A 24576-nucleotide genomic window follows, 5' to 3' on the forward strand; every position below is an offset into this window, starting at 1 on the left:
TTTCAGTTAGTCTATGGGAAAGATGCAATTTTTCCCACCAATTTGGCTTTCCCAGTTTTAAAATTCTTGCAGGACTCAACAGATGAACCTAATGATTTTTCAAGAAGGATAAATCAGATTATTGAACTAAATGAAAATAGAGATGAAGTTCAATACAAATTGAAGAAATATCAGAATAAGATGAAAAGCCTGTTTGACAGAAGAGCCAGGGAAAGGGACTTCAGAGAAGGTGACCTAGTTCTAAGATGGGACTCCAGGAGGGAGGAAAAGGGAAAGCATGGTAAGTTTGACAACCTATGGTTTGGTCCATTAGCAATTGCTGAAGTAAAGGGTAACAACACCTTTGTGCTGCAAAATCTTGAGGGACAATATTCCACTTATCCTGTAAATGGAAGGTTTCTCAAACATTTCATTCAGTACTAAGAAGTTGGGATACATTTCATTGTAAATATTCTGGTTTCTTTTATTTTTAAGTTGTCAATGAGATTTTTTATAGCAAAGACTCCAGAGCCCAAGGAGAAGGCACATGGATCTGCAGGTTCTTTGCATTCTATAGGAGAAAGCAGTCCCCAGTTGGAGCCGATGTTGTAGCATTTTTTGGTTTTGATAAGTTAGAATAAATTAGACAAAAAATGAAAATGTATATACAAAATGTTAAGATAGGATATGGACAAAAATAATATTGAATAAAAAATGTTAGGAAATTTTTTGAATAAATATGTCCATATCAAAGAAAATGTTAGGGTAGATGCCCTAAAAAATAAAGGCAAAATAAAATGCTAGGTTAGACAGAAAAGAAAAGAAAAATACCATGAAAGTGTGCAAGTCTAAATGCCACTACTATTTACTTTTATGCATAATAATGATTGTGTGCAACTTGTTATTCATGCCACAATCCATGGTAATCAAATTGTTTAATCTTGGTTATTCCATGCTTTGAATTTTATGTTTATAGATCAGAGAATAAAATCTAACCAAACAGTTTAATCTTGGCAGATCATAGTTAGGTAGAGAAAATAAATGGAGCTCATAAGCTTAATCTGAGCCCTTGGATGATATAAGGTTAGAAATAGAGTTAGAATGTTCATAAAAAGAAAATGTTGAGTTGCTAGTTTAAATGCACTCTAAAAAGAATAAGTAAAATGTTAGGAATAGAAGGGTAGGTAGAAATTAAAGGTTTTGAAATGTTGAAATGGTTATTTCCTAAAGTATAATATTGCCTCGCATAATTCATAACGGAATGAACCATTGGACGGAAGCAAAAGGCGATGTGCGATGTGCAATAATGTTGTCAACCATTGGATGACTGCGGATTCCTGACCGTAGAATCTTATCACATCGCATCGCTGTTAAGGGAATGAACGATCAAGCGTAAGAAAATGTGATTTGCAATATTCTATCCCTTTATTCACTAAATCACCTGGACCCACATCCGCCTATCATATCCTTTATAACCATTCATTCCCCATTATTACGATAAACACCTGTTTACCTCCGCTCCACGCCAATTCATTAAGCTCTACCCCATCAAATTTAAACCCGTCATTAACATTCAATAATCCCTTACCACCAATGCTTGAAGCACTGGGCCCCTCCCTAAGCCCATGCTTTATCGCCCACTCGCTTTCCTCGCCCGATTTTCATTAGATCAACTCCCGTCTAACCCAACACTTCACATCCATATCGACCGCGCTCGATGCCCGAACAATACTCGTTCGATAAAGCGATTTTCCTCGACCCCCCTGAGGCTACGTGTCACACTCTAAAGTATATCAGGTGAGCCCTCTTCAAAACCACCTTCGCCTCATAAGCGGTGCGACGACCCTTTAAAACTGCCTCCTCGCCAACCCGATAAACCGTTGATTATTCAAACATTCACGCCATATTAAAAACTTGCCCGTTACACTTTAAAAACCCCGAAAACTCTTATTTTCGTGCCTTTCGCCCATTTCACAGTTTAAACCATTAAAACCCTTCAGTGCTACCCTGAACCTCTACGATGCCATTTGACCTCCAATTGCGTTCAGGACGCTGCCACAGCTCCTTCCTCAGGCATTCCTGTGCCAGAAAGCCATCAGTTGTTTTTCCTCCCGAACCTATGTTTTCTTAACTATTGTTGTGTTTTGCAGGTAATCAGCCGAAGACTTGAGCATTGGATAAACAACTCTAATATCAGTCACAGAGTCTGTTTATTCTAAGACTCAACAAGAAACCTGTCGAAAAGCCTATATTTAGAGAAGATCATTACACAAGGAAAAGAGAAGAAGACAACTATGCAGAGCCTTGACTATTAAAACAGAGGATCAACGACAATAACTCTCATGATTAAAAAAAACTCAGGGATTCTTTCTTCATCCCGGATGAAATCAAGCATATATTTTGGGTAAATCCCACTTTTACTAAATACACCGAGATGGATAAAATCTATGAAGGATAACAAGCTTTTCTATCCTAGATAAGAAATGCTGGGAAGAATTAACAGATTTACTTAATTAAGGATAATTGAACAGCGTTCAGCTTTTGAAGGAACAGTTGGCTAGCTTCAACCTCCTTTCAACTTTTTCAGTAATATGTCATCAAACAGCACAGCACCAAAGCAGTGCCAGATCATTAGATAGTTTTATTTTTGATTGTGTAAATAATCTATTTTTGTAAAAGTAGTTTAGGATATTTTTCGTCCTACTGTTGTATAAATAACTCTCTTCACGAGTTATCAAGGGTTGCACCCTTGATGAATCATTTCTAGACATTTGATGTACTTGACTTTTCTGGAACCTCAATACGAAGCAAAGGATTCTGAATTTTGTTTTTCACAGTTTGTGTTTCATGTAAGTTTTTCCTGTATTACTCATTATGTTTTTCTTCATATTCTTATGCCTTTACAGAGATAACTAAGTAGGAATAATTGTGTCTCAATCTATTCCTATAAGCTTTCTGAAGTGATAATCATTAAAGAGAATGGATTAATGGACTGTCTATTTAATTAATTCCCTCTGAATCAATAAATCATCAGCATCTTGTTGTAAGCATAAGCATATTCTCTTGAACCTTCTAAACATTGGTCAGAGGTTTTCACACTTATGATTATGTAATTATATATATGAGAATTGTGATAATCATATTATTTTTTGTTTTCTGCTCACCACTATTCAAGCTTTATCACTGTGTGAAATTTTATAGTAGCCCTTTACTGAGATATTGATATTATTCAAAGGGTTAGGTATATCAATTCTATATTTGTTTTATTCAATGGTCTCCCAAATCAAAACAAAAACCCCCAAAAATTTTATCTTAGATGCTCTGGCATAATAGCTGACCATTATTATCTCAGAGGTACAACAAGTGGCATCAGGACAATGAACAACTAACAAAGCAAGTTGAGGAGATTAGCTATTGTTGACTTGCAGAGTTCTATTCCGAATCCTACAATACAATTCCAACAATAGATTGATCAGGTAATTTAACAAGGCTCCACTCTCATAACTATGCTCCAACAACTCATGTGGGATTCCCAGAGATATTTCTCCAAGTGCAGGATTGCCCCAGGATTACTCTCTAAACGTAACCATCCCCTATATCAATTGTGAGAACAAATTAAATAACTCATGGAACAATCCCTTGAAACTACAAATCTCGTGCAACAACAAAGTTTCTTTGATAATGCTGAAGAAATTGATAAGCAACTTCACGCCCTAGAGGAGGAATCGAATAAGGCCAAAACTTTACTGCGAGATCTCTAATCGACAGCTAAAGCCCAATTTATGCAACTTTGCAAGCTCAATCATGATGTTGATACTCAGTGGCAAGTGTTGCTTGCTTCCCATCCTGAGAAAACTATTGTTGAACACACAAGCTAATTTATTGAAAAACTTACTACCCTACTCACTACCCGGAAGACTACTACAGAGGATTATAACAATTTTAAATCTCAATCTTTGCAGATGGTTCCTAATTTAGGTCCATCATTTGATGGAGTATCAGTACAGTGATGTAGCACATCAACAACAGTCACACGACCATAGGAAGGGCCAAGTGTGTTGAAAAAGCATTGAATCAAGGGAGAGTCGGTAAAGTGTGGTCGGACTTGTTGGGTCCTTCATTTTTTAATAGTTTTAATCAATTTTGTTGGAAAAGAGCCACAAAGACAATCAACAAAAGAAGGAAAAGTAAAAGGAAAAATAAGTCAGAAAGCAGGAACATAAAGGAGAAAGTGACAAGCGGAGAAGGAAAGTAGTTACTTCAGGACTTGCTAAGGTCGCGAAACAAGGATCAAGATACTAGTTTTGAAAGAATCAAGTAGAAGTCGACCAAAATAGTTGGATTTTGTCAAAGGGGCCAGGTTAGAACAGATCAAGCGAGTGTGGATCGAAGCAAAAATAAAAATCTATGTAAAGCCATGCAGATCAAGTTATAGAAGAGGGAGCGAGAGAAAATAGGTTGACATGCTGTCAGAATGAAATTTGAAGCTTTCCATGCGTATTGTGATGTAACACTATCTAGTTTCTATCCCATTTTGAGATAACTTTGAATGGATCTTGCACAGTGTTCATAGATATTCATGGTAATGCCCTGATATTTTGAAATAATATAAGAGGAAGGTTGTGGGGTGATTCTTATATATTATGTGATTGAATATTACTATATTGTGTGCCCTTTTTAAAATTTTGTTTGTTTTATTAAGCTGCCTATCACATATTCATATATTGTACCCAAGGTTGTTTGAGGATCTTTGTATAACTAAATAACTAGTGAATAATGTATGTAAAGATCTAAATCCTTTTACCATCTAAATCCTCCCCAATAACACTTAAAAGTATTGACACGCTTCAGGTGAGACTTTTCTCCCTTGAGGAGGAATGAAAATGTCATCATTGCACTACACTACGATGGAATATTTTGTTGGCAACCAATGGTTGAACCCTGGGTCTTTATGATAAAAAATTTTGCCAGTAGGTAAGAAAATGTTGGCAAGACATCTCGTGTTGTTTGTTACATGCTCTTGAATGAACCTCACTCACCCATGACTCTTCAATGTGCCACATCCCTTGTTGGGTCACTAATTTTTCATCATTTTCACTTGTCTTTTTCATTCATTAAACCATTAATTCAACCATCCAATACACCATCTCACTTACTTTCCACCACTTTACCGTAATTATTCACAAAATATCATAATGAAATTCTACATGTCTAAGTGGTAAATTAACATTGATTTTCCTTTATTTTTAATGAATTGAAAAGAATTATGCTTGGTTTTACTAATGACAGTTTGACTAGTTCTGTTTTCGTAGCTCTGTCTAAGTTTTAGTAGCCATCTCCATGATCAAGCTATTAGCACCATTCTAGAAGGAAATTAGGCACATGGTTTTTGTTTCTAAAACCTCCAATATGGATTTGTGTTGGTGAAATCTCACCCATCTTGCATGTGTGAACCTCCAACTGTTGAACATGTTGTCTTATGGTGTTAGCATTGATGTCAACCTAGTAGTGGAGGCCCTTATGATCTTGTTGATTTACAGAGGTGTTTCGAAAACTAGGCTTTATGATGGTGTTTTGTCAACCTAGTATCTCAACCTAGGTTGTTTGGCTAAGGAATCATCTATGGAGTCAATTGTTGATGGAATTCAACTTAGGATGTCAACCTAGGTGTCTACTTGAGGAGTCAGTTGAGGAGTTGATTATGTTGGCATTGATGTCAATAAGTTGGAGGTGTTGACATGATGATCAATTAAACAGGTTTGGAGGCCTTGACATGAGCTTGCAGAGGATCTACATACTTGGGATATGTTTGCAGGTGCAGATGATCAGGTTCAAGAGGAGCTAGAGTAGGTTTGCTTGATTTTTTGGGCTGAAATCATAGTAATACAAGTCTCTAGTGCACAACATGCATTATGAAGTTGGTGCTCAGTGTAATAGGGTGCATTATAATGCACTTCCTTAAGGGAAAACCTGTGTCACCCCTTCTATAGTTAGTTTTCCAGATTCTATACACATTCCAGTGAATTCCAGAGGCATTATCTAGGGTATTTGCACATGGTTTTTGGTGGATAGGTTCGACTTGAGTTAATCATCACTATAGAAGGTGATAAATTCAAGAAATTGAGGATTAGCGATGTGTATTCATTGCATCTTCCATAAATTATAAAATGTCGAAATGTGGAGTAGAAGGGGTTAGACATAGTGAGAGTGTATGGGAGAGTTAGCTATATTTTTGCAGAGTTAGAGTGCAGATGATAGCTCATATTTGGAGCATATTTCAGAGGATCATGGAGTTGTAGTATATCTATATGTATGACATGCTTGTGTTGTAGATTGTGTTGCTCCCAGTTGCTGCTAATATGGAGAGGAGAGATATTATTGTAGCTATTGCTATAAAGACTTTGGATCAAAGTTTAGATTGTTGATTTGTTTGTGTTGTAAGGGTTTTCTTGGAGAACTTATTGTTGTAGCCTTCATGTATTGTTATGCATAATATGATCAATATATGTTGCAATAGTTTTTTGTGATGACTAAGTGTGATGTTCAGTACGTTTTTGACTCTGATTGTATGTGGACAGATTTAGTGTGTTGCAGGGTTTTGTATGAAGATTGTTGATTATTTTAAAGTTGTTGATTCAATTGTTGATGTGCTTATTGTATGTTGTGAGTCCAATATGAAAGTGTAGGAAATGAGGCTCACAAGTGTTTGATTGCAGCGATCATGGATCCAGTTGGAAATATTATGAAACATGGTCCACAAAGGAACTTGAAGGTCGGGGCCTTCAGTGAGGCAAGTGGTGGTGTGTTGTCTATTCCAAAGAACAAAAAGATTCATCCTCTGAGACTGTTGGCATAAAAAACTAGCTTTCACACAACATTGGGAAACTATTGGAGTTCATACATTTCCCCTTCAACTTGCATGTAGTCTTTACCTTGAAGTTGAAGTCACATACAACCATATAGGTTGTACAAGCCATACGTGGCTCAAGAGGAACACCTCTTATTTCCCAATGGCCATATGATTGTTTGCTAGTGAAATCATTGGTTGCCTTTGGTCATGTGCTAAGTCTGGAAGTCCAAATGACAAGGTTTGATTGTAGTTGCTAGTTCCATGAACTCATGGTAGCTTTGGCCAATGCATTTTGGTATTTATTCAATAATTACATTCAAGAAAAGTTTATTTATCTCAATCCCATGTATATATTAAGAACCTAATTTATTAATACATATTTTATGACTTGTAAAAGCATTGTGTAGGGAAACAAATGTTTATGAATTCGATTCATCTTTGAAAATTATTTATAATGTGTTTTTTGTCTCATACATGTTGAAATAATAGTGTACAAGTTGAATTTGTGTATGATTGTAAACATAAGAAATGTGGAAGGATGGACATTGAATGAAACATAACCATCTATTGTGAAGGCCTTGTGAACCATATGCCCTTTATTGGTGATGCTTCATCTTTAGACACTCCTTTTACTTGAGAAGACAATGCATATATATGTGATTTTTTCATTGTATTAGAAGCTTAAGTTGAAGCTTGCTCTTCCTCATTGCTTGAATGATGCATTGTACTTAATGTTGGTTCGGCTTTAAGGTTGAACTAATTGACTACTTTCTTGTTGGATTCTAAAGAATATGTGGATTGTTATATTTAACTTTGTGCATAAGCAGTTCGGTGGAGTGTTAACACTTACAACTATAAGACCAAGCGATAAGGGGGTATCCATGTCCACACATTGCTCATGTGGGAAATTGGATTTGAAACCTTGAACATAATTCTTGCACAAATGGCTACAACATATGTATATTTCAATTGATTCTTGAGAATAGATCATTGCAACACAAATATTTCAAGCCTTGAAGTAAAGACGAATAACCAATTCTCGTGTGCTTGCCTAGTGATAATAACAAAGTTTGCACTCAAGATCCTAATTTTTATTGATATTATTAGTTGGTAGTGTGTAGTGTACACCAAAGCCAATAATATATGTATAACATAGATAATAAAGACTAGAAGAAAATTTAACTAAGGATCCATGTTCATGAAGCACGTGGGATATAAGTCCCTCATTTATGAATCATTTATTTATATTGGAGGAAGCAAGTGGAACTTTCATGTAGTCGGCCGTAAGTATTAACAAAGGTATGTTCAAGCATATGTAAAAATGAAATCAGGGAAAATTTTAGGGGCTAATATTCGCAGGTGGGCTAATTTTCTATGTTTTTCCCAAAAAAAAGATTCGCCAATTTCCATTTTTCCTAAAAATGCTTTGTTACCTTAAAAATTGCCAAAGTTTTATAGATACTATAGAAAATCATTAGAAATTTGAATAAATTTACAAACATATCGCTAAACATTTTATAGTTTGCATGTTAAGGACTAGTAAGATTCACTAAGGTTTCTAAACTTTAAGATAAATCTCCATCCTTCAAATTTCCCTTGAATGAAATGTTATTACAAATGTGTGTGTGCAAGAGATAAATAGAAAGAGAAAGAGAGGAATATGCAAAGAGTGATAGAGAGAGAGATAAAGAGGAATGGAAAGAGAGGAGCGAGAGCACTAGAGGTAGATAGATAAAGAGAGGAAGGAGGGTGAAGGGAAGAGAGAGGAAGAGTGAGTGAGAGAGAGGGGGGTGGAAAAGAGAGAGGGAGAGAGGGGGGGGGGGGTGGGAGAGGGAAGAAGAGAGAGATAGAGAGACAAAGGCGACAAGAGAGGGAGAGATAGAGAAAAAGTAATGGGGAAGAGAGAGAGAGAGAGAGAGAGAGAGCGAGAGAGAGAGAGAGAGTAACAGGGAAGAGAGAGAGAGAGAAGTAAATTGACGATGCAACTTTCATGTAGTTCATCTTAACAAAGGAATGTTGAAGCATATGTAAAAATGAAATGTTATTACATCTCTCTCTCTCTCTCTCTCTAAAGTGACTCTTGAAATAATCTTTTAAGAAGATTCTACATGGATTTTGAAATAACCTTTTAAGAAGCTTCAGTTTGGTAAAGTAGGAACATGACTCTCTCTCTATATATATAAAGTGGCTCTTGAAATAATCTTTTAAGAAGCTTCTACAAGCCTCTTGAAATAATATTTTAAGAAGCTTCAATTTGGTAAAGTAGGAATTTCATTCTACATATATCCCATGGAAACTTGGTTTCTAGTCAATTATAAATATCATTTATGTTGTAGTTGAAACATAGTTATATTACAAAAAATACACAACTTGGCAAGAAATTCTAACTAAAACTTCATCAATCTCAAAATTGCATATCAAAACTTTATTATTTTTTCATTTCACTCTCTAAACCACTTTTAATTAACACAATTAGACTACCTTAAAGCATCTCATAAAATGACATAAATCTCTATCAAACATTATGAAATTTTATATTAAGACATATTTCTAAAAAAACGTGATGGTCAATATTATTAGATGTATTTTGATCACATAAACCAAGTTATAAAGTGAAAAGTAATATGATGTATAAGCTTTTTTAGCACCACTAAAGTCTAAAAAGTCGCATTAAAGACAACTCTCTTTTCAAGTGCGACTAAAGTCTAAAAAGTCGCATTAAAGACAATTCTCTTTTCAATTAGGTTTGATTTTACACTTTTTCCATTTAAAATTTATATAGGAGTTGTTTACTTAAAAGCAAGTCATTATTTCATATGGATTCCTATAAAGGTTTGTCTTTTTTCAAATCAATGGATTCATATAAAGTTTTGTCTTTTTTCAAATCATTATAAAACACTTTTAATTTATTTTACACAATTTTTTAAATACTTTATTGCATTGAGAGGCTCATTCTACAACCTAGTATGAGAGGATGTGTAAGTTTTTCCATCAGTTAGTTCGTTTGGCGCATGCTACTTTAAATAAAAATAAAACTTATGCTCTAAATAGAAAAAAAATGTGAACTATAAAAAAAATAAAAATGAATATACTATAAAGTAATTAGAAGTAAAAAAATGTCTGAGTAAAATGTTTAAATCTCATATTAAATAAACTATTTAAATATCCATGTTAACTAATTTATGTCGATATCAACTTCATATATATCTATATATAGAAATTTTTTGTTAAAATGAAATATTTTAATGTTGTATATAAAAAAATATTCAATGTGGGTTTTCAATAAAATATTTAATACCATATATAGATAAATGTCTTTCAGATTAAATGAAATGAAATGATATTTTAAGGTCCACGAGACTAAAAATAGTCTATGAGACCATTAGTTCCCTGTTTTTCACTTTTTGCAATTCAATCCTTTTCCGATTCAAATTGATGATGAGCTGGCCCAACCTTCCAACAATCCCCTCACTAAAAAGACAATGCCAAGAAACTGATGCTAACATGTTCTCATAACTTTCTCTGATGTCTTTGAATGCATCACATTCCAAAATGAAATGTTTTTCCGATTCCACAACCCCAAACGTGCAAAATGTACACATTCGTTCTTCCCAAGCTTCTTTAGGCCTTTTCCACCGTCCTGTTTCACACTGAAGCTGATGCGAGTTGGTCCTTAATTGAGCAATAAGAACATTTTCCCTCCACGAAATGCTAGCTCCAATGAACTCTTTTTGTTGTAGATCACACGTAGGGTTGAATTCCTCAATGTAATATTTCTTCTTTCTACCCAACTCTTTTCCCCATTCCTTTTTACAAAAATTCTCCATAACAAAATCCTTTAGCTGCTTGCTATTTGTGGGACAGGCATTGAGGTAGATATTCCATTTTTGCATCCATGTGTAGTTTTGTTTCATCCATGTTTTCTTTCTTTCACTCATACCTTCATTGAAGATAACATTAGGCCATCTAGCTACTCTCATTTGCTCAATTCTTTTTAGATATATTATGAGTTGCACCATAGCAATTGCTTCAATGGGAGTTGCTCCTATTTCACTCAACATTATCTTGTAAGGTACTGAACTTTTTATTTTGAACTTGCTCATGATCAAGCATTCTTGGATTTTCTCAATTTGTTTCCATTCTGAGACGGGGGTGCTGCTAGCCTACAATTCACACCCATATAACATAACTGGACAAAATAGGAGTCCAAAAAGCACTTTAATCATTTTCCAATCCCATAACCCTACCTCTCTACATCTGTTTTGAAGAGCATATAATGCTTTCCACCCTCCTAAAATTCTCTTCTTTCTGCAGTCCTCCCAATTGATTTTGTTGTTGAAATCAATCCCAAGGTACTCGTACTCATTTACTTATTCAAGAATGTTGTCTTCAAAGAAGAAATTATGTTAGGCTCTGCTTCCTTTTATTAGAGAAAATCATTATTTTGGTCTTGATAGTATTGACTTGCATCCCCACTGCTTTACAAAAATGCTCAAGGGCATATAAGTGCATTTACAATCCATGGGCCGATTTAGAAATCAATAAAATATCATCAGCATATAAAAGAAGCTTTATCACAAACTCCCCCAACCGAACACCATCTTCACCTTGCAGATTTAGCCACTCTTCCAATTAAATATATAAACCAAAAAGAGTAGGGGATAGAGGGAAACCTTCCTTGACTTGAATGTCACTTCTAAAGCTTTCTGAAATACCTGTTGAGGTTCTAATTTTGACTTTCACTTCTTCATAAATTTTATGGACAACGACTCTATAATGCATATGAATTTCAAGTTCTTCCATTCTACGCCACAACTTATCCCTAGGGACTGTGTCAAATTATTTTTTGAAGTCAACAAAGCAACAAAATACTTCTTCTTTGTCCTCCCAAACCTTTTCAACAATGTGTCTCAACGTGATACCATGATCCACTGTAGAATGCTTCGGCCTAAAACCCGCTTGTCCTCTTGCCCTCTTTTCTTTTACTTCTGCCCACTTACTAATTATGTTTTCTACCATGCCACCGAAAAGCTTTGTAAATAAAGGATTGATCATAATTGTTCTATAGTTGGATGGATTATTAATGTCTCCACTTTTAAAACGGGGTATTTCTAGGCTAGTTGTCCAGTATCTTGGGAATCATTGTTGAATGATGTTGTTGAATATTTCCATGATGTGCGGTGCAAGAGCGTTCATTCCCCATTTTAGATACTCTTCTTGAAGTTTGACCAAGTCCTTTGCCTTTCCTATTTTCAGCTTCTTAATTCCATTCTCCACCTCCTGTAACGTGAAGAGCTTTGAAGTTGTGTTGATCCTAGGGAGGGCTCCGCCTCATATTCTTTCTCATATAGTTGCCTTGCATATTCAAACCATTGATTGGCTGTAATATTATTTTCAATTTGCTTCTTCCTTGGTTGCAGTTCCTGCGAGAAAAGCTTTGGATTATTCTTGCTTAAATATATTAACTCTTCTCTCCTTGTTTAGATGAACTCATATCTTTTCCTTTTTAGTATCTGCTTATATAACTTTACATTCATCTTCTCCTTTCCTGCCTTTTTCAAGGTTCTCCTTGCCATTTTGCATTCCTCATCAAACCAAGCATTTACAAGAAAACAATTTGATTATGATTTCCTATTTTTTTCTCTTTTTCACTTCTCAAGTGCACTTTGAATTATATTTGTTAACTCGTGATTGTTGAAGCTTTTGAAACCAATTTTCTCCTTCTAAATTAATCTCTCTAACATTGTCTTGAAGATAGTACAATTTTCTTGTGTTAGAAGAATTTTGCCCCTTGATAGTGATTATCGAGAGCATTGGGTTTTCCTCCTATGTTGCCTTTCTTCTAACCATGATAACCTTATATAAATTGGGTTATAGTATGATTTTAAATCCCAAATATTCTCTCCAATATTAACTTCGTCTATCTTTTCTATCAAGCTTTGTGAACACATCACATAGTCAACGACACTTGCCCCATTGTATGTGTTGCAAGTGAAGTTCCCAGACCTTTTCCATCTATCTAGACCATTGCAAATAATTAAGTTGAAAGCCCCACACAGTGTAAGCAACTCCTCTCCAAAATGATTGCTAACTTTGTCATCTTCTGAACACCTCACCCATTGGGGATTCTCCTCTTCAGTAAGCTAAATAGGAAAGTTATCCTCTTTGCAACAAAGAATGATAGCTTGATTTTTTGATGTTCTAGCATTGAAATATCCTACTAAAAGAACTTCTCCATGTTGAGAGTACACGACAATATCTTGTTTTAAAGATGCATACGGATCCTTGCTGTCAAGCCCCTTATTTTTGTAAGTTTTTGAGACTTGAGGGGCAAAATAGCATGCTGCAATTCTTATGTGATTCTCATTCTCTGATATTTTCAACCATAAATATTGTTTATTTGCATCTTCTTTAATTAACTGAATGTGACGGCCTTCTTTTTCTTTCACTAAAAATAGTATTCCCCCATACCCTTTGCTATTTTTTGTTATCTTGTTCGAAACTGCCAACTTCAAATAATCATCAAACTCATGAGTTTCTATGAGACAAATTATGTCTCTACCTTCCGCAATAGGCCCCAACCTAGATCCCTTCCTCCAAGGGTAACCTCTACAATTCCAACAAACTAAACTTAGGTAGACCTGGGTATGATTTGACTGCTACGCAGTTTGGCACATAAGACTCAACTTTGAGTCTTCACACCTTTTCATCCATGTTGCTCTTGTTGTTTTCATCCCTATTATCGAATTCTCTGTTTTTTCTTTACTGCCAGCTTGCTGCCCTGTTTTGTCTGGAGGCCCAAACACTGCAATAACGACTTTACCATTGTACAACCATGCCCTTTTCCCTTCATTTCTTGTTGTTCTAATTTTTTCCACTTCATCCCTTCTCTCGTCTTGTTATTTTTTGGTTAAATCTTCATCGAGGAAGAAGTGTGAGCCTTTCAAGAATTTCGTTTTTCCCAAAAGCTAGTGTTTGTCTTGTACACTTGCCATGGTGACTTTTATGGGTCGATGCCTCTATTCACATATCCTCCCAACCCTCTTTGCTTGGCAACTTTTCCCTTTCCAATGTAGTTTCTCTTTCAGAAAGTCTCTTGTCAAATCGAGAGTACTTTCATTCTTCCCATAATTTCTTATTCCCCTGATAATAAAGTTTGTTTCCTTGTCCTATCTTTCTTTATGTTCTATTTCCTGTGCTCTACGAGCACTTGCATCTTCTTCTTCCTTTGTCCTTATGTACCCATTAGCGTCTTCATCTCTAGCTTTGATTTCTTTTGGACTATCTTTCCCAATGTTCCCTTTTGCCTTCTCTTTGGAAATGTCTATTTGTTGAGATACTTGTGTATCTACCTGAATTTGTTTAGAAATGATCACATCCCTATTTGTTGTTATTAATTCTTTCATGCTTTGCCACGTTGTCTTCGTGCTATGCCATTCTTGTTTTCCTGTGTCTAGAGCCTCTTGTAACATTGTTAGCTGTTCTTTTAAAATTCTATTACCTTCCATTAGACATCGGTTTGAAACTATGATCTCTGAAATTTTGCGGCCCCTTTCCTGTTCTTTGACTTCCAAAATCTCCAGCCTTGTCCTAACCTTCATCAGTTCTTGGACATATAGATTTGATAACCAAGTAAGAGGTGTAGATGTGGGACTGTAAATGATTGATTCTTCTTTATTTTTGTTTCTTTTATTTATTTTCTTTCTCTTGATCGGTTTTCTTCTCATTTGTTGTCATTTAAGACGCACAAGACTACGCCTTAAAATGCCTTGATATTGCTTTTCATTTACCCAAATCCACTTTCCTGTTTCTGTTGAGGCAATTTTGACTTGACCCAAATGATTTGTTTCCACCAAACCTAAGATTTCCTTGTCATTTTTAACATTTTTAACATTTTTAGTATTGGCAGCAGCTTCTTTCCCTTGTAGCAATTTTTCTGCAGCAACATCATAGGCATCCCTGCTCTTTTGCCTAGTGTACTCAACAGCAACAAAAGTGCCCTTTTGGACCTGTTCGGCCACAATATACTTGGCCTCCTTGCTCTTCTCCTTGGTATCACATTATTAGGATTTGGTCGACGTTTCGAACCAGCTAATGTGGTCCATCCTCGGAACAAGGTAAAATATATATTAATATTAAAAAAACCATTTTACTTTGCACTATAACATGAAAAATTAAGCTTTTATGGTTAAACAATGAAAAATAGCACATTGTATTTTACACTCTAAAAAAGTTTATATGTGAAGAAAATTGATTTCTCTTTGCTCATATTATATCCGTATTTAAGATATATCTATACTAATTTAAAAAAAAAAGAAGCTAAAACTTAAATACACTTATAATAAAAAATATTAAATATTGTGAAATTTAAAAAAAAAATAGTATTTTTTTTTAAATGAATAATATAATATAACATTATTTTCAAAATAAAATTATTCACGATAATTTTTTTAAATGAATAAACCTGATCTATTTTTTAAATATTAACATACAAGGGCTAGATTGATGATGACTTTTTGAAATGAAATATATTTTTTCCTTTCAACTAATTGATTCTTATTTATATTGATTAATTAAATAAAATATAACTTTGTCTTTCAATTTATCCTGATTAATTAAATTAAATATATAAATACATTTAGATCTAAGACTTTTCTGATCCATAATGTAGATGTAAGTCTTTCGGATTAATCACATTGTTAGGATTTGAACGTTTCGAACCAACTAATGTGGTTCATCCTCAGGACAAGATGAGAAATTAAAGAGGAGAAAGGAGAAGAAAAGGATGATGAGTTATGATGAAAGAGCTGGAATCCAACTCTTACTCAATTTCTAAGCATCATCCCTATTAAGATTTTTGGCATGCCTTTCGATCTCACTCACTTCCCTCAGCTTCCTGTGGTGGAAGTGATCTACCTTAGCGATAACTTTGGATTCTTCAATGCAGACAGGGTGCTTCGATTTCTCTGCATGTTCGACTGACGCTGATGAGCAGGAGCGATTGTGTCAAATGTTTGTTGCGTGCTCATTGATTCTCTGTTTAATTGACCTACTTGTTTCTACAATGTAGGGGATACCATAGGAGCAGGGAACAAGGTAGACCCCTTTCGAGTCCGTAGGGTCAATAGGGTCTTTAATAGATCTAAGAGAATTTTTAATGGTATTGAGAGGTTTGAACAGAGAAGAGACATTAATCTTCTTAAGGATATGGGTAATCCTATCTATGGTTCCTTCGATATACGAGAGATGAGCCTTAGAGATAGGATCATCACGAGTAGGTTTAACTCTAGGCGCTTTGCAGGCTTTGTGAAAGGCCTTAATGCTTTGAGATCTGCTATATCCATTATTTTTAAAAACTTTAAGAAAATGGGATTCCTCCTATTCAAGGTGGCTATCATCAGAGATTCTTAGAGAACGGGTAGCAAGAGTGCTGAGAACCCCGAATTTCTGAGTCGGGAAATGATGAGAACTGGCATGGAGATACTGTTCCATGTGAGTCTTTTTCCGAAAGACTTGGTGACAAATGGAACCATCATCCATCCTGGAAAGGAGAATGTCGAGAAAGGGAAGGCGACCATTCACCTCGACTTCCATCGTAAACTTGATGGAGTCAAATTGAGAATTAAGGTGGTTAAGAACCAGATTGAGTTTCTCCCGACCATGAGGCCAGATGACACATGTATCATCAACAAGCTTCTTCCATTTTTTAGGATGAAATTGAGCAATAGCTAAGGCCTTGGTCTCAAAATCTTCCATAAACAAGTTAGCGACGATAGGGGAAAGAGGGGAGCCCATTGCAACATCGCAAGTTTGCTCATAGAACTCACCTTATAAACTGAAGAAAGTCAAGGTGAGGCAGAGGCCAACTAAATTGGAAGTTTCTTTGTTAGTGATGCGATTTATGATATCAATGGCTTCCTGGATGGGGATTTTGGTGTCTAAGGAAACGATGTCAAAAATAACCAGCAAATCTCCCAGTTTCAATTTGATATCTCTCACCTCTTGAACAAAAGAGGCAAAGTCTTTAACAAAAGAATCAGTGCGCCCAACAAGAGGTTTAAGCTTTTGAGCTAAGAATTTAGCAAGAATAATAATAATAATATAAATCTATTTTGGGTTTTAAGAATGTTATTAATCTTTCCAGCAAGAATTTTGATCCTTCTGTCTTTAGTCTTCTTAATAAAGGTCTCAATTTTGCCCTTGCCCCGAATAAGATTCCTACTGATGACATTATCTGTAACATTGAGTATGGTATTAAGGACCTTCTAGATAATGTTAAGGAAACTATTAGGCAAGATTGTGTTGTTGTTCTTAGGAAGGCTAAACCTCCAAAGAAAAACCTCAGCAAGGTTGAGTTTCTTGCCCTTAAATCCCTAAGGGACAACCCTGACATTGTTGTCCTTAGAGCGGACAAAGGTGGAGCAGTTGTCATTCTTGATAAGTCTGATTATGTCCACAAAATGTTAGACCATCTATCTAACAGTGGGAGTTACATCAAGCTTAAGAAGAATCCCATTAAGTTCGTTTCTAAGGAGGTAGTAGCCGTTATTAAGTCGGATCCATCTCTTAATCCTCTTTCCTGAAAGCTCATTGAGAGCAATCCCCTTACCCCTAGAATCTATGGCCTGTCGAAGATTCATAAATCTGGGCCCCCCTTAAGACCTATTGTCAACACAATAGGCAGACCTACCTATCTTCTTGCTAAATTCTTAGCTCAAAATCTTAAACCTCTTGTTGGGCGCATTGACTCTTTTGTTAAAGACTATGCCTCCTTTGTTCAAGAGTGGAGGGATATAAAATTGAAACCAGGAGATTTGCTGGTTAGTTTTGACGTCGTTTCCTTATACACCAAAATCCCCATCCAGGAATCCATTGATATCATAAATCACACCACTGACAAAGACACTGCCAAGTTAGTTTGCCTCTACCTCACCTCGACTTTCTTCAGTTTCCAAGGAGAGTTCTATGGGCAAACTTGCGGTGTTGTGATGGGCTCTCCTCTTTCCCCTATCGTCGCTAACTTGTTTATGGAATATTTTGAGACCAAGGCCTTATCCACTACTTAATTTCGTCCTAAAAAATGGAAGGGTTTGTTGATGATACCTGTGTCATCTGGCCTCATGGTTGGGAGAAACTCGATCTATTTCTTAACCACCTTAATTCTCAATCTGACTCCATCAAGTTCACGATGGAAGTCGAGGTGAATCATCGCCCTCCCTTTCTCGACATTCTCCTTTCGAGGATGGATGATGGTTCCATTTGTCATAGAATTAAGTTGGTTAAGAAACAGATCGAGTTTCTCTCAACCATGAGGTCAAATGACACAGGTATCATCAACAAGCCTCTTCCATTTTTTAGGATGAAATTGAGTAGTAGCTAAGGCCTTGGTCTCAAAATCTTCCATAAACAAGTTAGCGATGATAGGGGAAAGAGGGGAGCCCATTGCAACATCGCAAGTTTGCTCATAGAACTCACCTTGGAAACTGAAGAAAGTCGAGGTGAGGCAGAGGCCAACTAACTTGGAAGTGTCTTTGTTAGTGATGCGATTTATGATATCAATGGCTTCCTAGATGGGGATTTTGGTGTTTAACTCTGCCTCCTTTGTTCAAGAGTGGAGGGATATCAAATTGAAACCAAGAGATTTGCTGGTTAGTTTTGACGTCGTTTCCTTATACACCAAAATCCCCATCCAGGAAGCCATTGATATCATAAATCACATCACTAACAAAGACACTGCCAAGTTAGTTGGCCTCTACCTCACCTCGACTTTCTTCAGTTTCCAAGGTGAGTTCTATGAGCAAACTTGCGGTGTTGCGATGGGCTCTCCTCTTTCCCCTATCGTCGCTAACTTGTTTATGGAATATTTTGAGACCAAGGCCTTATCCACTGCTCAAGTTTGTCCTAAAAAATGGAAGAGGTTTGTTGATGATACCTGTGTCATCTGGCCTCATGGTTGGGAGAAACTCGATCTGTTTCTTAACCACCTTAATTCTCAATCTGACTCCATCAAGTTCACGATGGAAGTCGAGGTGAATCGTCGCCCTCCCTTTCTCGACATTCTCCTTTTGAGGATGGATGATGGTTCCATTTGTCACCAAGTCTTTCGGAAAAAGACTCACATGGAACAATATCTCCATGTCAGCTCTCATCATTTCCTGACTCAAAAATTTAGGGTTCTCAGCACTCTTGCTATCTGTGCTCTAAGAATCTATGATGATAGCCACCTTGAACAGGAGAAATCCCATCTTTAAAAATAATGGGTATAGCAGATCTCAAAACATCAAGGCCTTTCACAAAGCCTACAAAGGGCCTAGAGTTAAATCTGCTTGTGATGATCCTATCTCTAAGGTTAATCTCCCATATATCCAAGGAACCACAGATAGGATTGCCCATATCCTTAAGAAGATTAATGTCTCTTCTTCATTCAAACCTCTCAATACCATTAAAAATTCTCTTAGATTTGTTAAAGACCCTATTGACCCTAAGGACTCGAAAGGGGTCTACCTTGTTCCCTGCTCCTGTGGTATCCCCTACATTGGAGAAACAGGTAGGTCTATTAAATAAAGAATCAATGAGCACGCAACAGACATTAGACACAATCGCTCCCGCTCATCAGCCTTAGCCGAACATGCAGAGAAATTGAAGCACCATGTCTGCATTGAAGAATCCAAAGTTATCGCTAAGGTAGATCACTTCCACCACAGGAAGCTTAGGGAAGCGATTGAGATCGAAAGGCATGCCAGAAATCTTAATAGGGATGATGGTTGGAAATTGAGTAAGAGCTGGATTCCAGCTCTCTCATCATAACTCATCATCCCTTTCTTCTCCTTTCTCCTCTTTAATTTCTTTCTGGTTTATTTTCTTCTGGTTTCAGCCTTGATCCCCTATTTATTATTATTATTATCATTTTTTTTTAACAATATAAAATAACTAGTAATATTTTTCTAGTTAACCTTTGACTCTTGGCTTATATAATTTATCATGGCTATCCTTTTTTAGGGATTTAAGCTCCCCTCTATCAAATAATATAAACTTGATATTATTAATAAATAATCTTAATTGATATTATTAATTAATAATTATTAAATTATATTGGAATTAAATATTTTGAATTCCTAAGAGCGAGGTTTCTACCAAATACATTTTATTTAATATCAATAAGTCAACCCCTAACAAATAAGATAACATAAATTATTACTAAATAATTACTTTACATAAATCGATAATATTGAAACGTGGACCAAATCCTAACAATATGATTAATCCGAAAAACTTACATCTATATAAATATATTTAAAATGCATAAATAATAGTAAAACAAATCAAATTTTTAATTAATATATAATTTTATTTAATTATTAAAATATTAAAAAAAAAAATTGAGATAAAATTCTCCCCCAGAGAATTTAAAATATTTTTAAATTTTAAATAAGTAATAACGACCCTATTAATTATTTTAAAATTTTAACTAATTAATAACTACCCAATTAGGCAGCGTGAATGTTAAATATTAAAATTAAAACAATTTAAATCCAAAATTTAAGTAAATTGGACTTCACTTTTTACAGCAGAGTAAGCTCCTTATCACTGGCTCCTCAGTCTATGATGGTTCAAACGGATATATTTTTACATACCTAACTGTATTCCCACATCACGAGGTACAGTTTGTTCCATATCTCGGCTACCTTTAGTGCTTGTTTGATTATTATTATTATTTTAGCGGCATGTGGTCAGTTACTGTACTGGTAAAGCATGTAGAGTTGGTAAAAGATAGACCATTGTGCGATAGGGAGGCTACAGTACAGGGCCCGCCAAATACGTCCAGATGGCAGAGTGCTCGCCTTGTTTGCCTTTTTAGCGGAGCCAAGACTGTAATCCAGCTAGCACTTACAGTCGGCTCACGCAGTGGCTGTAAACAACCTGTAGCATCCATTTATAATAACAGTGGAGCTGAATTTGCTGAATCTGAGAGTGTCAATGGAGGCTAATAAGCGTTTATTAGGGGCATGGCTCCTCCTGGCCGTCCTGGCGATGGTTCAGCATGTGTCTGCAACGGATCACATTGTCGGTGGCAACAGGGGATGGAACCCCAACATTAACTACACCGACTGGGTTAAGAGTCAAGACTTCGTCCTTCTCGACTGGATCTGTGAGTACTCTTTATTTTGTATTGTTTAGTTCTTCCAGGGCTTCGAACCTGGGACCTCCCTTTGACAAGATGTTCTTCTGTTTTGTTCTTGCCGGGTTTCGAACCCTGGATCTCCTTTTGACATGCTGTTCTTTATGTTTCTGCTTTTCTTGCAGCGTTCAGGTACCAGAAAGATCAGCACAACGTGGTTCAGGTAAATCAGTCGGGCTACGATAACTGCACAACAGACAACGCAATCGGCAACTGGAGCAGCGGCAAGGATTTCTTTTTCCTCAACGTGTCAAAGCGCTATTATTACATTGACGGCAGGGGCGGGTGCTACAGCGGGATGAAGATCACATTTTTTGTAAAAAATTCCGCGCCTGCGCCGCATACTTCCGTTGATCAGAATACTACGGCGGTCAAGAGCGGGGTCTCGGATCCTGGATGTGAGCTGCGTCCCGTTGGATTCACATTTTCTGCGTTGCTTATGCTCGCGGGAGCGTTCTTTGGTTTCTGATTCGACTTCCGGGGTTTCGAACCTGTGCATTCTATGGCAAAAGATGTATTGATGATAGATTTGCTGATGCATTTAAAGAAATTGTTAAGATCTTGGCGTGCTTTCTCATTCTTGTGCATGGTTGAAGATCATCTTTGTATGGAGCTTCGGCCACTGTGTCTTCTGATTTAGAAGTCCTAGGGTTTAGACAGTGGCTGTAATTGGATTTATTCATTTTGTTGTGGAAATCCTTCTGAGCATTCTATGAATGTATGGCATTAATTAGTTATGCTACTGAAATATTTATTGCAAGATTGTCTCCTGGTTATGTGAGTTCCGATCTGTTTTCATCCTAAGCTGACCATGGCGACAAAGAAGTTTAGCCGAATGATTGTTAAGTTTAATACTGTTCTGTTCTGACCATGGCGACATATAGGTTCAGCCGAATTATCGTCAGATTGGGTTCCATGGCGACATGGTATTCCAGCTGAACTATTTTAGGGTTCGTACTATTAAGTTCAGAACAGTGGAAAGGACATGGACAGCCGCTTTAATTGATTTGATTTGAAAGTGGAGTAGATACAAAATCAATTGATGAATTAAGGCGGTTGTGATTGTCTTTTCCAGACTCTTCTGGAACATGAGTCAGGCCAGAGAAGATTGCATTAATGGAGGGAAGGAGAGAGAAGAATAATTAATTAGTGAGAGGGGATAAAAGTCTCTGATAGAGAAAGATAGCAACCACATGGGATAGTTTTGTTTTCCGGCTTCCTCTTTTTTTCAAAAGCCGGTAATGTTTTTATGTATTTTTTTTATTAAGAAATTCGGCAAGAAAAAGTTTTGGGTAATCTTGAGGCTCAATAAAAAAGCAGATCATGGCACTAGCTTAAATAAATAGTAATGTAAAGATTTTTAATTAAGTTGATCTGAGGACGAAATGAAAAAGCAAATCATGGGACGAAATGAAAAAGTAGATCATGGCGTGGTTGATCTTGAAAACGAAATGAAAAAACAAATCATTGCGCTAGCTTTAATAGAGAGTAATGTAAAGACTCTTAATTAAGTTAAGGCTATAATAAACTGCCATTTTTATAAGATTTTTTCAAATTCACCACAATGTATTTTTAACATTTTGAACCAAAATTTGTTATTTTTGCATTTTTAACATTTTAAACTCAGAAAATACATTTTGAACCAAATTTTTTTTGCATTTTTAACATTTTAAACTCAGAAAATGCATTTTGAACCAAAATTTGTTATTTTTGCATTTTTGATTTGTTATTTTTATTTTGTATTTTTAATTTAGAGAATGATATTAGAGTTTTTCAAGTATAAAAGTAAAATTTTGAAAAATTAATAATCTTTTTTCTAAACGGATAAATTATTTTCAATTTTAAAAATATAAAATAAACTCTCTAAAAGACCTAGTTTCTTCATATTTTAAAATTTGATATTTTTATTTTTATTTCTATTTTTTATATGTTCGATAAAAAAAATTATTTTACTAAACCTATAGTATTTCATAATTAACACTAATTCTAAATATTTTATTAAATTAAAATTTAATTTCGTTTCTATTAATAAATTTGATAGGAATCGAATTTCGGTTTTAGTCCAGGTATCCAAATCCCTTGCTTATTGTGCGTGTAAAAGGGAAAAGAGTTTTACCTTGGGCACTGTGCGAATCAAGGTCCTCCTTTTAAGGAAATTAATTTACTTGTAGTAAATTAAGGTGTGCTGGTCTTGAGAGAAACCGCGTGATAGAATATTAAATGAGTTTTATTCCTAAGATATGATTATAATATGTTATATCCAATTTCCTTATTTGAAGGAATCTAAGGTGTGTATCTTCATCGAAAGCAGACGACATAGAATATTAAATCACTTTTATTGTTGATGATGGAATGTAACGTTGGGTTCTAATTGAGAATAAAATCAGTAATATATATTAAAAAAATTTAAAATATGAAGAAACAGAATTATAAAAGGATGGGTTTGAATTGATTTAAAGATTGAAAGATGTTTTTAATCCATATTTAGGATATTAACAAATATTCAAGGTCATAAAGAAAGATGGATTATAGATATGCTTTTTTTTTTTTTTAATATATGTTAAAAATATGATTATGATTTTTTTGAAGATGGGTTTTTTTAATAATTAGTTAGATTATTAAAAAATTATTTAATGTTTAAAATGAAGATGGATAATAAATTTGGAAAGGTAAAGGGTATATATATATATATATGATGTTTTTTGAATTATTGAAAGAAAATATTTCTAAATATATAAAAAAATAATATTTTATAATGTAATTAAAAATTAAAACAATTATATATATATAGATGGATGGATATAAAGTATATACATCTATTTTTAAAGATAATTAAAAAAATTATATAACAAATATTACAGGATAGCATAGCATATTGATCACTATTTTTTTTATATATTTTGAAATTTAAATTTAAAACAATTTGAGAGAAAGTGTTTTTTCAACCTTGTGTTACATAGTGTTTAAGGAATTAGCTAATACCAAGCTTCACTATGGAACTCAAGAATTTTTTATTATTTTAGCAATACCTATTTTCTTCTTTATTTTTTTTTTGGTTCTGTTCAAAGAACTTCTATTAATTCATTAGAAAAGTAGTACATCCTGCAACCAAGATCGTCCTTGCTCTCTCTGCTTCACTTCGAACAGATTTGTTAGCTAGGAGAGTGGTATAAAAACATAAAAAATATTGACAAAATCTACATGAATTCCATATACAAAAAACCTTACATACCAAAACACAACTAGAACTAGAAAACAACTAGCCAAAAGAGCATTTATAATGGAGGATTTTATGCATTGGCAACACCTTGGCCCACCGGGTGGCTCAAACCTACATGAACATGAAAGTTGATGTGAGCCAGTTGTGCTTCAATTTCATCAAGCCTTTCGTTGGTCTGACACTGGCTCAGACGCACAGAGGCAAGACGATCTAGGACTTCCCTTTGGCTAATCTAGATGTCGTTAATGTAGGTTATGGTCTCATTGCGGTCTTCGTATCGTTGTTCACGTAGGACATCCAACCTAGTCGGAATGTTCTTCAGTTGCTCACCAAACGTGGCAAGCGAGG

General features: G+C 35.3%; 2 protein-coding genes across 2 annotated transcripts in view; both read left to right on the forward strand.

The window, feature by feature from the left end:
- Positions 1 to 17412, forward strand: part of LOC149185482 (uncharacterized) — a 67266-nt gene extending 49854 nt beyond the window's left edge. The window contains exon 2 of the mRNA XM_089412412.1: positions 16974 to 17412. Within this exon, the coding sequence (XP_089268538.1) occupies positions 16974 to 17412 (439 nt within the window). The remainder of the gene's footprint in view (positions 1 to 16973) is intronic.
- Positions 17413 to 20667: 3255 nt separating this feature from the next.
- Positions 20668 to 21789, forward strand: LOC149185483 (early nodulin-like protein 19). Its single transcript, XM_089410697.1, has 2 exons — positions 20668 to 20978; positions 21134 to 21789. The coding sequence occupies exons 1-2, from the start codon at positions 20807 to 20809 to the stop codon at positions 21475 to 21477; spliced, it is 516 nt and encodes a 171-aa protein (XP_089266823.1). The 5' UTR covers positions 20668 to 20806; the 3' UTR covers positions 21478 to 21789.
- Positions 21790 to 24576: the final 2787 nt, after the last annotated feature.

The sequence above is a fragment of the Pinus tabuliformis genome, chromosome 3_1, assembly GCF_031772625.1.
Source record: "Pinus tabuliformis cultivar Carrire ecotype Pingquan chromosome 3_1, CPIR1, whole genome shotgun sequence".
NCBI classification, from domain to species: domain Eukaryota; kingdom Viridiplantae; phylum Streptophyta; class Pinopsida; order Pinales; family Pinaceae; genus Pinus; species Pinus tabuliformis.